Consider the following 14767-nt stretch of genomic DNA (forward strand, 5'->3'; position numbering starts at 1 on the left):
GTCACGTGTAAAAAGTGACAGTTCCTCCTTTGTAGTTTGACATTGCCAAACAATCGGGGTACAAACAAAAAAAGTGTCAAACGAAATCGTGACCAACCACCGGGGGTTCAGTGTATAACCGAAAATCGGTTGTACGATGAACAATAATGAAGTCTACTACCAAATTTCGGTGAAATTCTACCGATCTCGGTACTTCCTAGTTTATCGACCCTTCAGCAGTTGAAAAATTGATAAAATTTTACCAAACTCGGTAAAAAATGTGAGTTTGTGGGACTATCCAGTTTCACTTTTAAAAAATCAACCAAATTTTATTTTTATCTTTTTTCAGTACGACGCCCAATCGCTCGGCGGCCACGGTGGTGGCGGCGAGTACGAGGTCCAGAAGGGTTTTGGCTGGTCCAACGGTGCCGTGATGGATCTAATGGACAAGTACGGCGACCGGCTCACAACAGGTTCGGCTAAATACGATTAAAGCACGCTTGGGGTGTTAATCGTTTCACCGATAGGATTTCTCATTGCCAAAAAAAACCTCGATCGTTCTATCGTTCGAAACTATTGTGTGTTTCTCAACAAAAATAGTGCTCTAAATCGCCCCAAAATCGGTTCACATCTCGTTTTGCACCCTCAGCTACACGTTTATTTAATTCTAAGCTTACTGTCATCGCCTACTTCCTTCTGTGTACGCACCTGTGTTGTGACTGTCCCTACTTTCTTAAACCCTCTTTTTCATGTGCAGCCGACGAACCGATATTAAGGCGAAGACCAAATCAAATGTACAAACCTCAAACAACACACACACAATCAAACACAAAACCGCATGTGCATGTTTATCGTGGCGATCGACGCACGTGGTCGCACCAACACATCAAACAAATACACCAACACCACCAACAACAACAACAAACAGTATCACCAAAAAACAAAACAATACAAAAATGGCGAACGTTTTAAAACAAAACAGCTGGCTAGATTCTAGACCGAATTGGGTCTGTTTTGGTTTTAAACTAAACATCTGTTGTTTTTAACAAGAAAATATTTATTGAAGAGTCGTTTTATCTCGTTAATGCGAAGATTGTATACCATATTGTAAGGATCCCAATTCGTTGTGCAGGAAAAAAAAGTAGTTCCAGGAAAAGACATACCCTCAGGAGGAAGTTACGTAACAGTATGCACTTTTTATGTCTTTCCCCGTTTTTTTTGTGAAATGTATGTCTTTAGTTGCAATTAAATGGAAAATACTACTTCATTGTATTCAAATTGGATGCTTTTTAAATTGCATTTAGGGAGGTTTGAAGAGGAAAACAAGCAGTTGCACATACACTATTGTGCCTATTTGTAGCAGCCAGCATGTGATAGACAGGTTTATGATGTATTTTTAGAAAACCATTTTTCTCTACTTCGCAGAATATCAAGATAAACTACATTTGTAGGTGTTTCCATCGTGAAAACATGTTAGAAATAAGAAAGTGCAAGCATGATTTAATAAACTTATTTTGTTTCAACCATGGTGTTCATATTTATTCATTCATCGGTGATGGCATTCATTCATTTGTTAAGATTGTCCTTTCAGTTTCTGTCAAAAAGCGGGTAAAACATTCTCTATCGTGTGTCCTTCAATTTCACCGTGTGAAGATCAAGCCTCGAGTTGACAGTTACACTGAAAGCAGGAAGTGTTTAAATGCATGCTAAATTGATTGATAATTTTTCTGGAATCGGTATTTGGTAATCTGTCACTATGGTAGCATCTTGTGAGTCTTTAAACCATCCACAAATGAGGTGTTCATTGAGTTTGTATATTTCAAAACAAAATATTAGAAAAATTACTAAAATCAAATTTCAACACACATTTGCCCAACTGACAGATGACAGCAAAAGCAATGCTGGCGCCCTGGTCTCCTACTCGATAAACACCGGTATCTTAGCAACCATCGTAGCCTTCTTCGTTGGCATCTTTGGGTGAGGTAAGTTCGTAGGAGCCGAGTCTATTTTTTAAGATTTTTAATTATTTTTTAAATCATTTCTTCTTCCAGAAACGACTGATCCATCCAAGCTTTGGACTAGAGTGTGTTTGTTAGGCGTGCTGGCTAAAGCAATGATGACGTGAAAGCCGCCTATTTCCTACTAAAACAGCGTGATACTACTACCTACAAACCGTTTTTGCATGATATTTTCCACATTCCTACTATAGTATTGACTACACGAGTACTCGTTTGATCCTCCCCTCATCTATGTTGATCATAGTGATGCATGTAGGACGTGTGTGTTGCTAAGCAATTTGTAAAAATAATTAAACATATTTTTTATTAAGATTTTACTTATTGCTAACTGAATGTAGTCGTGTAGAATAGATTAGGTATTTTAAGAGAAATAATTTCTTTGCTTCTATTTATTTCCGTACAGCATTTTCCGTCGATTTTTCGGTCGATGATAGTGACCGTGGGATTGAAATCCTCGCAAAAATACTGTTTATTGTTTTGTAATAAAAGAATCCTTATTTAAAAAATATATTTGTTCTCCATGATGACAACGCCGGCTCTAATGACTAATGTAAATTTTACCTAAAAATATATAAAAATGTGAACCTGAAACCACCATAAACTATTGAAAATTCATAAGTTCACCTCTGGAGTTTTTTTTTGAAAAGGTCCAATAAACCAAATTTTCAGTTTTTGCTTTTTGGGTGTTTTTTAATACCCCTGACTCAAGGCGGTTTTAAAAACACCCATTAAGCAAAAACTGGAAATTTGGTTTATTTGACCTTTTCAAAAAAAAAACTTCTGACCTGATGTAATGTGAAGTAACTAAATTGCAACCACTGTTTTGAACGCAAAAGTATGCTAAACATCGATAATGTCAGTTAATTAGTCAGTTTTTCAATCAAATATCAATTATTTTATTTTAAAATCTATAAACATAAAAAATTCGACGGTTTTGTTCGAAAGCGAATCAATTCAACACGGAAATTCGGATCGAGGTGCTTTTTGTTGCGTTGGGTTCGTATAAGTCCAAGGAAGGTTCTTGTGTGTGTGCGTGTGTGTGCAACCAACCAAACGGGACCACGCGGTCGCTTCTTACAAATTGAGTTGTTTCCATGCATTTTTAGATCTACATTCTATACATGCAAATAACTCGCATAGGCATTTGGTAGGTGTTAGCTCTGCCGAGCTTCGGTGACCCATTTCTACGCCGGCTAGCCGAGCGCGAGGTACCTCAGCTTTTATCGACAAGCCCCGCCCTGAAGAACGTTTGCATCAATCGGATTTAACCCGGGCATGGTCTTCGGGTCTATATGACCCAAGAGCATGATAAAAGTTATCGTAACTTTTGACCTTTGGCACTTACAGAGCTGAAATTTTATGACTTTGTGCATCTTACCAAGACACACATTTGAGCCAAAAATGGACTTCCGGTGGCCACCGGAAGTGCCCCCCAGAAAAAAAGTCACACTTATGGTACTCGGGTCTATATGACCCAGAAATGTTTTTGGCTGCCAAAATTCGGAACCTTGACCGATTTTGGATGTCTTGGCCGCAAATGAAAGGTTAGAATGTCTACTTTGCGATTCCGACTGGCAGAACCGGTTTTGGGCACTGTGGCCACCGGGAACCTGCTACAACCGAAAAAAGTCCTTTTTGAGGCCCACGGTGGGTAAGAAGGGGATTATTATGCAACTTGCATGCACCTCGGAAATTCTTTCTGGAGGTTGTTGGGGAGACTATTCTGAGTCAGAAAAATCAACTTCCAAAATATTCTGTCGGTGAAAACTGATTTTATCTCGATTTGAAGTTAAAAAACCTAATATATCACTTAAAAACTCAAAAATACGTCTAAAAACTCGGTCTATCTCTGGACAAAGGTGTACATTTTCATCTAGATATCAATTTTTAGTTCACAAAATATATTCCTGACATAGTACACCTTAAATCGATCCATTACTTGAGTCCCAGCGTCATCAGGAGGTGTAAAATAATGTTATTTCTAAAAAAATATTTTCAATTTGCTCTGGTAAATAAACTGTCATGTCTGAATTCAAAAACTAATGTTGTAGCATTGTTGCAAATGAAATGAAGAACAATTTTGCAGAAAAATGTATGACATTTTATCCATTTACAGTAAAGTTATGTCTATTTTAATGGGAAAATTTCTGCCAATTTTCAAAATTCTTCGATATTTAACTCATTCCTGTTATAAACAGCTACTATGATCATACTCAGAAGGATGTAACAAAAATTATAATTTGGCGGTCATTCAGGGGCTGGTTACGGTGGGATTACTGAGCTCAAATTCCAAATATGAGCATGATTGAACTTAACAGGAGCTGGCGCTTTGCATTTGAATTTTTAATGAGATTTATCCCGTAGAAATCACTTTTTTCAAAAATGTAGATTTTTTAGTCACTTTGGTCACTGAAGCGTTAATTTTAAACATCACTGACGTGTAGGACAGATCCTTGCGGATGTTTTGGTATATAGAACACTGAATTGATGCACTCTGGAGCTCTGCACAGGACTTCAATTTTTTTTATTTTTTAGAAAAACGTCTCAGCAGAAAAGATAAGCGTCGCGCCATTTCATTTTGCTCAAAACTTCAATGTTATATAGGTCAAAACATCCGCAAGGATCTGTCCTACACGTCAGTGATGTTTAAAATTAACGCTTCAGTGACCAAAGTGACTAAAAAATCTACATTTTTGAAAAAAGTGTTTTCTACGGGTTAAATCTCATTAAAAATTCAAATGCAAACGCCAGTTCCTGTTAAGTTCAATCAAGCTCATATTTGGAATTTGAGCTCAGTAATCCCACCGTAACCAGCCCCTGAATGACCGCCAAATTATAATTTTTGTTACATCCTTCTGAGTATGATCATAGTAGCTGTTTATAACAGAAATGAGATAAATATTGAAGAATTTTGAAAATTGGCAGAAATTTTCCCACTAAAATAGACATAACTTTGCTGTAAATGGATAAAATGTCATACATTTTTCTGCAAAATTGTTCTTCATTTCGTTTGCAACAATGCTACAACATTAGTTTTTGAATTCAGACATGACAGTTTATTTACCAGAGCAAATTGAAAATATTTTTTAGAAATAACATTATTTTACACCTCCTGATGACGCTGGGACTCAAGTAATGGATCGATTTGAGGTGTACTATGTCAGGAATATATTTTGTGAACTAAAAATTGATATCTAGATGAAAATGTACACCTTTGTCCAGAGATAGACCGAGTTTTTAGACGTATTTTTGAGTTTTTAGGTGATATATTAGGTTTTTTAACTTCAAATCGAGATAAAATCAGTTTTCACCGACAGAATATTTTGGGAGTTGATTTTTCTGACTCAGAATAGTCTCCCCAACAACCTCCAGAAAGAATTTCCGAGGTGCATGCAAGTTGCATAATAATCTCCTTCTTACCCACCGTGAGGCCCCGACTTTGAGGACCTGTATCTCCGGAACGATAACACATAGCGGGTTGCTTCCAGTTGCATTTGACGGGTAATAACCTCAACTTTAAGCTCCCGTAGAGATGATTTATCAAAAGTGGACACCGGTTCCGTTAACCCGGAACATCCGATAAACATGATTTTTTCAGCTTTTGTTATAAAATCAACACATTAGTCAATTTTTTCAACCGGATTTTTTGTAAATCATTACATTCATATACTATATACTACCCCTGACTGTTTGGGATCGTTCCGGCCAACTGTGGCCAATCCGGAACCGGTTCTAGGGTACCACCAAAACGGTTCCAATAATGGTATCGCTAGGAACCCGTCATGTTGCATATCAAACTTCATGAAATTGAAAATTATGACCATCTGAAGTCATTCCGATATCCTCTGACTCACCCTGGTCACTCCGGAACCGGTTACCGGTGGCCACTGGGGGACACTTCCGGAGTATGCAGGGAAGCATATCATGCGACATATCAAACTTCATGAAATTGAAAATTATGACCATCTGAGGTCATGCCGATATCCTCTGACCCAACCTGGTCACTCCGGAACCGGTTAACGGTGGCCACTGGGGAACATTGCCGGAGTATGCAAAGAACCCTACCATGCGACGTATCAAACTTCATGAAATAGAAAATTATGACCATCTAAGGACATGCCAATATCCTATGACCCAACCTGGTCACGCCGGAACCGGTTACCGGTGGACACGGGGGGACACTTCCGGAGTATGCAAAGAACCCTACCATGCGACGTATCAAAATTCATGAAATTGAAAACTATGACCATCTGAGGTCATGCCAATATCCTCTGACCCAACCTGGTCACTCCGGAACCGGTTACCGATGACCACTGGGGGACAATTCCGGAGTATGCAAGGAAGCATATCATGCGACATATCAAACGTCATGAAATTGAAAATTATGACTATCTAAGGTCATGCCAATATCCTATGACCCAACCTGGTCACTCCGGAACCGGTTACCGGTGGCCACTGGTTGACTTTTCCGGAGTATGCAAAGAACCCTACCATGCGACGTATCAAACGTCATGAAAAAGAAAATTATGACTATCTAAGATCATGCCAATATCCTCTGACCCAACCTGGTCCCTCCGGAACCAGTTACCGGTGGACACGGGGGGACACTTACGGAGTATGCAAGGAAGCATATCATGCGACATATCAAACTTCATGAAATAGAAAATTATAACCATCTAAGGTCATGCCAATATCCTATGACCCAACCTGGTCACGCCGGAACCGGAGGCCACTGGGGGACACTTCCGGAGTATGCAGAGAAGCATATCATGCGACGTATCAAACTTCATGAATTTGAAAATTATAACCATATAAGGCGGTGGTCACCAAAATGCGGCCTGCGGGCCGTATGTGGCTAACCGAGGTCTTCTGTACGGCCTTCGGGATGGTTTTGAAATTATTTTGGAATCCGGCCCACTTTGCGTTCTCATATGAAGTTCGCTAGAGAAATCATGAACTAAGTTTCTTTAAAAGAAAAATATGTTTTTTTGACGAAATAACCATAATTGATTTCTGATTTCTATAATATTTATAAGGTCATGGGAAGTATTAAACTAGTGGTGCCTTATTTTCCTGTAGAATTTATAAAGCGATTAAATTTCTAAATTTGGAAATAATGAATATGAAACATTCATTCCTTTAAAAATATAAAATTATGAATGTGATAGTGTGACAAAAACTTTGTATTATCTGGGAATCACGTTGCTAAAAATACTAAGAATAAATAAATATCAAACAGTTCTAAACATCAGATCACTTTCTGACTAAAACTTGTTAGAAATATTGAATAAGGAAATTATAAAATATGAATTCCGAGCTAATATTTTTTGGTTCAATTTTGTTATCCTAAAAAATCGACAGAACATAAAAATTCAATTTGATTATATTTTTGATTTTTTTGTGCCCGAATCTTTGATTCAAAATGAAACGAGAAAACTGTACTTCGTACGAAAAGATCTTAAAAATTTCAAAATCATTGAAAAAACACTTTTTTATCTTGTTCAATAATACAAATTTTTCGAACCAAAATAAACTTCTAAATTTCAATAAATATGAATTTTTCCTATAACATACGGATAATTCAAAACTTATTACTGTTTCTTCAAAATTCACTCAAAAAATCATTGAAAAAATGTTCAAAACATTCAAAGCTTAAATGGAACAATCAAACCAAATGTGTTCGCAAAACCAAGAAAATAATTATAAACAAAAAAAAGCTAATATAAATATAACAAAAAAATATTTTTTTTTAAAGTGAAATATTGTCGAATTGTACAACATTTATATTTTAAAACATGAGAAAAATTTATGAAGAATGTTGATTTTTTTTTTTTCAATTGATTATGTATAATTGGTGACAATTTCTAAGTTGTCAAAAATTTAGTTGTTTGTCAAAATTTCAATTTCAAACTATTCTACTCTACAACTTATTTTTTATTTATATTTTACATGTTGCCCACGACTCCGAGGCAAATTTCCAAATAAGCCCGCGATGATCAGCTGGCTGAGGGCCACTGATCTAAGGTCATGCCGATATCCTCTGACCCAACCTGGTCACTTCGTAACCGGTTACCGGTGCCAGTGGGGGACACTTCCGGAGAATTCAAGGAATCATATCATGCGACGTATCAAACATCATGAAATTAAAAATTATCATCATCTAAGGTCATGCCGATATCCTATGACCCAACTTGGTCACTCCGGAACCGGATACGGGTTGCCACTGGGGGACACTTCCGGAGGGTCTGTAAGTTAGGTAATTTTGGAAGGTTCAACTAAATTTATCTACTACAGAAAATTAAAACCACCATCAATTAAATGGTTCCGGAATGGTAATCGGGCTCGGTTGTGTAGCTGCTAGTGTGATTGCGTCCACATTTCTTGTGACGAGTAATGTGTCATCACGCCTTCTATCGGATGGGGAAGTAGAACGTCGGTTCCAGCCTCAGTTGTTGTACGGTCATTTGATCATTCCAGTTTTCTCCCTGCTTTAATTACAATCAACACTCCAAACCAAGCCTGCTCCGGTGGAGTCGCTGGCGGCGGTTGGACTCCCAATCCAAAGGTCGTCAGTCCGAACTCTGGGATGGAAGGTTCTTTGGAAAATGAAAAGGATTTGGTGCTCTCCTCATTAAAACCTTTTAAATCTTAGGTTCGAGAAGAAACTTCAAACTTGGTTCTTTGCATGTTTCACAAATTTCCTCCATTCCCAACCCATTTTCGGTTCCAAATTAATTAGGATGGGCCGGAGGACATCGCCACCAGAAATTGTCTCCCAGTGGCCAGGTTGGATTAAAAAACGTGGGCAAGACCTTTGGTGGTCATAATTTGCAATTTCATGAGGTTTGGTATGTCTCATGATATGCTTCCTTGCATACTCCAGAATTGTCCCCCAGTGGCCACCGTTAACCGGTTCCGGCGTGACCAGGGTGAGTCAGAGGATATTGGCATGACCTCAGATGGTCATAATTTTCAATTTCATGAAGTTTGATATGTCGCATGATATGCTTCCCTGCATACTCCGGAAGTGTCCCCCAGTGGCCACCGGTAACCGGTTCCGGCGTGACCAGGTTGGGTCAGAGGATATTGGCATGACCTTAGATGGTCATAATTTTATATTTCATGAAGTTTGATATGTCGCATGATATGCTTCCTTGCATACTCCGTAAGTGTCCCCCCGTGTCCACCGGTAACCGATTCCGGCGTGACCAGGTTGGGTCATAGGACATTGGCATGACCTTAGATGGTCATAATTTTATATTTCATGAAGTTTGATACGTCGCATGGTAGGGTTCTTTGCATACTCCGGCAGTGTTCCCCAGTGGCCACCGGTAACCGGTTCCGGAGTGACCAGGTTGGGTCAGAGGATATCGGCATGACCTCAGATGGTCGTAATTTTCAATTTCATGAAGTTTGATATGTCGCATGGTATGCTTCCCTGCATACTCCGGAAGTGTCCCCCAGTGGCCACCGGTAACCGGTTCCAGCGTGACCAAGTTGGGTCATAGGATATTGGCATGACCTTAGATGGTCATAATTTTCAATTTCATGAAGTTTGATACGTCGCATGGTAGGGTTCTTTGCATACTCCGGCAGTGTTCCCCAGTGGCCACCGGTAACCGGTTCCGGAGTGACCATGTTGGGTCAGAGGATATCGGCATGACCTCAGATGGTCATAATTTTCAATTTCATGAAGTTTGATATGTCGCATGATATGCTTTCCTGCATACTCCGGAAGTGTCCCCCAGTGGCCACCGGTAACCGGTTCCGGCGTGACCAGGGCGAGTCAGAGGATATCGGAATGACCTCAGATGGTCATAATTTTTAATTTCATGACGTTTGATATGTCGCATGATATGCTTTCCTGCATACTCCGGAAGTGTCCCCCAGTGGCCACCAGTAACCGGTTCCGGCGTGACCAGGGCGAGTCAGAGGATATCGGAATGACCTCAGATGGCCATAATTTTTAATTTCATGACGTTTGATATGTCGCATGATATGCTTTCCTGCATACTCCGGAAGTGTCCCCCAGTGGCCATCGGTAACTGGTTCCGGAGTGACCAGGTTGGGTCAGAGGATATCGGCATAACCTCAGATGGTCATAATTTTCAATTTCATGAAGTTTGATATGCAACATGACGGGTTTCTAGCGATACCATTATTGGAACCGTTTTGGTGGTACCCTAGAACCGGTTCCGGATTGGCCACAGTTGGCCGGAACGATCCCAAACAGTCAGGGGTAGTATATAGTATATGAATGTAATGATTTACAAAAAATCCGGTTGAAAAAATTGACTAATGTGTTGATATTATAACAAAAGCTGAAAAAATCATGTTTTTCGGATGTTCCGGGTTAACGGAACCGGTGTCCACTTTTGACAAATCATCTCTACGGGTGCTTAAAGTTGAGGTTATTACCCGTCAAATGCAACTGGAAGCAACCCGTTATGTGTTATCGTTCCGGAGATACAGGTCACAGAGTAACCCAGAGAGAATAGTCCAAACAAAAGTAATCAAATTCTGTGGCTCCGTTACCAGATTACCCTTTGGAATTGTAGTAGCATCAGGCGTTATGTTTTTAGCGTTACGGGTTGGATGAAGAAAAAAAATCATCATCCCACATAGAAAAATGGGCGGAAAACGGCCAGAAAGCGGGGACGTTTTGCCTGAAAGCGGGCCCGATTTTCAGCACGCTTTTTCCCCTCGTTGTGGCCCATTGCGTCCCTGACTGACGGACCGGGCCGACAACGGCCCGAAAACCGCCGGACGGCTCGACAAAACGGCCCGAATTCCGTCGGTTTGTCCGACGGAATTCGGGCCCTTTTCGTGCGTATATGCAACACTTTGTCCGACGATCGTCGAAATCGACGTTTGAGGAAGTCGACGTTGACGGGCCGTCGTCGGGCCGTTTTCGGGCGACTTTGTTATTTAGATTGTCCTGCCATTGTCGGGTGCTCTCGTTTCGGATTTTTGGGTAAATTTGATGCAAATAAAAGAGATTTCGTTAGAAAACATGTACTTTTATTAATTTTGTCAAATAATTGTCAAAATGATGTTCACACTTAGTTTTGGACACGTGCCAGAATGCAACATTTAGGCGGGCGTTACGCATTTTGGCCGAGCTGTTACGCCCGTCTGTGGCATGCTTCTGGGCACATTTTGACCACGATAACGGGCAAAAAAGCGATGGCGGAACGGGGCGCATTTTGGGGGGTGCTTCTTCTTCTTCTTTAGTATTTCCGGATCCAGTTTAGAGCGGTTAGGGTGATCAATACAATTAGGGTGACAAAAAAACAAAACAGATTAAAATGTTTATTCAAAGAGTTTCTAAAATTACAATAAAAGCCACTTAACCTATTTAAAACTAGCCTATGTAAATAAAAGTTGAATTAATATGTTCAACTTAATTTAAAATGGTCCTATTGGTTTAAATAACTGAATTTGATAAAATTATTTTACTAAACTAACCAAAATAGTTTCAATAACTTTAAATTAGTAGTAATTACAAAAATTTAGTTGAATTTAGGTAAATTTTGATAAATTAAGGTTAATTTAGAATAATTGAGTTAAATGTCAAGTTTAGTTTAATTTAGTTGATTAAGTTAAATAAATTTAAATTAGGTTAAATCAAGTTAATTTAAGTTAAATGAAGTTAAATTAAGTTGAAGAAATTCAGATGAATTCATATATAAGAAAAAATAAGTTAAATTTAGTAAAATTTAGAAAATAAATATATTTATTAAAATTTAGTTTTGTTTCGTTTAAAATTTGTTAAATATAGTAAAATTTATTAAAATTTAGTAAAATTTAGTACAATTTAGTAAAGTTTCGTAAAATTTAGAAAAATTTTCTAAAATTAAGTAAAATTTAGAAAAATTTAGTAAAATTTAGTAAAATTTAGTAAAATTTAGTAAAATTTATTAAAATTTAGTAAAATTTAGTAAAATTAAGAAAAATTTAGTAAAATTTAGTAAAATTTAGTAAAATTTAATAAAATTTAGTAAAATTTAGCATAATTTAGCAAAGTTTAGTAAAATTTAGTAAAATTCAGCATAATTTAGCAAAATTTAGTAAAATTTAGCAAAATTTAGTAAAATTTAGTAAAATTTAGTAAAATTTAGAAAAAAATAGTAAAATTTAGAAAAAAAAATAGTAAAATTTGGTAAAATTAAGTTAATTTAGTAAAATTTTATAAATATAAGTTAAATTAAGTTTAATTTAGTTACGTTTAGTAAAAGTTAGTAACATTTAGTAAAATTTAGTAAAATTGAGCAGACTTTATTTAAATTTAGTTAAATTTATTATTTTTTAAAAATTGAGCAGACTTTATTTAAATTTAGTTAAATTTATTATTAACTAAATTTTACTAAATTTAACTAAATTTAACTAAATTTAACTAAATTTAACTAAATTTAACTAAATTTTACTATATTTAACTAAATTAAACTAAATTTATCTAAAGTTTGCTAAATTTAACAAAATTTTAATAAATTTAACTTAATTTAAGTAAAGTCCCGATGATGCTATGAGACGCGGGTTCGATTCCCGCCTTATCCACTGAGCTTCTATCGGATGGTGAAGTAAAACGTCGGTCCCGGTTTCTCCTGTCTCGTCAGAGGCGCTGGAGCAGAAATCCCACGTTAGAGGAAGGCCATGCCCCGGGGGGCGTAGTGCCAATAGTTTCGTTTAGTTTCGTTAAGTAAAGTCTGCTCAATTTTACTAAATTTTACTAAATGTTACTAACTTTTACCAAACGTAACTTTTGAAAAAAAATAAACGTAAATTTTGAAAAAAAAATAGTAAAATTGAACCAGTTGAAAATAGTAAAATTGAAGTTTAGTAAAATTTAGTGAAATTTAGCTAAATTAAGTTAAATTTAGTTCAATAGTTCAGTTTAATTAAATTTTGGTAGATTAAATTAAATTGATTTGAGTTAAGATCAGTTAAAATAAGTTTAATTCAGTTAAACTAAGATAAATTCTATTATATTTAGTAAAATTTGGTTCAATTCAGTTGAATTCAGTAAAATTTAGTTAAATAAAATAAAACTAAGTTAAATTTAGTTACAATAAGTTAAATTCAGCAAAATTTAGTTAAATAAAGTTAAACCAAGTAAATTTAAGTTAAATTAAGTGAAATCTAGTAAAATTAAGTTAAACTTAGTTAATATCAGTTACATTTAGTTTAATTTATTAATATTTAGTTTATTTCAGTTAAATTTAGTTATATTTAGTAAGAATCAGTTGACTTACAATTTAGTAAGAATCAGTTGACTTTAAATTTAGTGAAATTCAGATACACTAAGTTGAATTCCGAGCTTCCGTGGCCGTGAGGTTACGGGTTTCGCCTTGTAAGCGGAAGGTGATGGGTTCGATTCCTGTCTGGCTCGGCAAAGTCAGATCCCTTAAAAGAGTAAATATGCTCACTGGGATTACTGACCGGAAGGGGATGGGTTTCGACTAGCGGCGTGCTGGGTTTCCAATCCAGAGGTCGTGAGTTCGATTCTCGTACCGGGATGATGAAGTTTAAAAAAAAAAAAATTTAGATAAATTAAATTAAATTTCACTAAATTAAAATAAATAATGTTAAATTGGGTTTGCTAAGTAAAGTTGAATAAAGTGAATTTAGTTAAATTAAGTTAAATTAAGATATGATTTTAAGATTGACTTTAAATTAAGTTAAATTCAGTTAAACTTAGTTAAATTTAGATAAATTAAGTTAAATATCACCAAATTAAATTAAATAAAGTTAAATTGGGTTTGCTTAGTATAGTTAAATATAGTGAATTTAGTTAAATGAAAATATATTCAAATAAATTATGTTACATTAAGGTAAGATTGAGTTAAATAAAGTTAAATAATCTTAAATAAGCTTAAAAATAGTAATATACAGTTAAATAAAAATAAATAAAGTAAAATTGTGTTAAATATTGCTTAATTTAGTAAAATTTTGGTAAACTGAGTTAAATTACGTTAATTTAAGTTAAATTAGTTTATATTAAGTTGAATGAATTATTTCGGTAACATTTACTTGAATCCAGCTAAATAAAGTTAAATTTATTTTAAATTTGAAAAATTTAAAAAGCCAAATTTCACAAAATTTAGTTAAATTTGATTGAAAATTGTTGAATTTAGCGAAATGTAGATGAATTTAGTAAAATTTCGTTTAATCTGTAAAATTAAGTTACATTTAGTTATAATAAGTAAATTTTCGTTAAGTTAAGTTAAATGTAGTGAAATTAAGTTGAATTTAGTAAAATAAATAAAAATTTAGTGAAATTAAGTAAAATTTAAATTTATTTTAGTTGAATTTAACTTTAAATTAAGTATAATTAAGTTTAATAAAGTTAAGTAAAATTTATCTTTATTTGAGTAAAAATGAGTAAAATTAAGTAAAATTATGTTCAGTTTTGTCAATTTGATTTTATTTATTTAAAATTTATTGAAATTTAGTAAAAAAATAGTAACAAATAGTTTAATTTATATCAAGTTTGAAAAAAAATTTAAATTTTGCAAAATTAAGTAAAATTGATGTCAATTTCGTTATTTGTTTTGATTTAGTTCATTTTTTAAATAAGTTAAATAAATTTCAATTTTGTTTAATGTAGTTTACTTTAGTTAGAGTTAGTTACATTTAGAAATTAATGATTAAATTTGTTTACAATTGCTTTTATTTCAGTTAAATTTAGTTATATTTTGTAAAATTTGTAAAATATAAAAATATTTAGTTAATTTTAGTAAAATTTTAATAAATTTTATTAAATTTAACTA

General features: G+C 35.2%; 1 protein-coding gene and 1 long non-coding RNA gene across 2 annotated transcripts in view; one reads left to right on the top strand and one right to left on the bottom strand.

Annotated features, from left to right (window-relative positions):
- Positions 1-2460, top strand: part of LOC6038097 (trehalase) — a 34010-nt gene extending 31550 nt beyond the window's left edge. The window contains 3 exon segments of the mRNA XM_038250105.1: positions 329-452; positions 1863-1961; positions 2031-2460. Of these exon segments, the coding sequence (XP_038106033.1) occupies positions 329-452; positions 1863-1960 (222 nt within the window). The 3' untranslated portion in view covers position 1961; positions 2031-2460.
- An 8612-nt stretch (positions 2461-11072) lies between these two features.
- Positions 11073-13383, bottom strand: LOC119767507. Its single transcript, XR_005277554.1, has 2 exons — positions 13250-13383; positions 11073-11225 (listed from the first exon to the last, which is right to left on the bottom strand). It is a non-coding gene; the product is annotated as an uncharacterized LOC119767507 (long non-coding RNA).
- Positions 13384-14767: the final 1384 nt, after the last annotated feature.

This window comes from Culex quinquefasciatus, chromosome 2 (genome assembly GCF_015732765.1).
Source record: "Culex quinquefasciatus strain JHB chromosome 2, VPISU_Cqui_1.0_pri_paternal, whole genome shotgun sequence".
Lineage (NCBI taxonomy): Eukaryota > Metazoa > Arthropoda > Insecta > Diptera > Culicidae > Culex > Culex quinquefasciatus.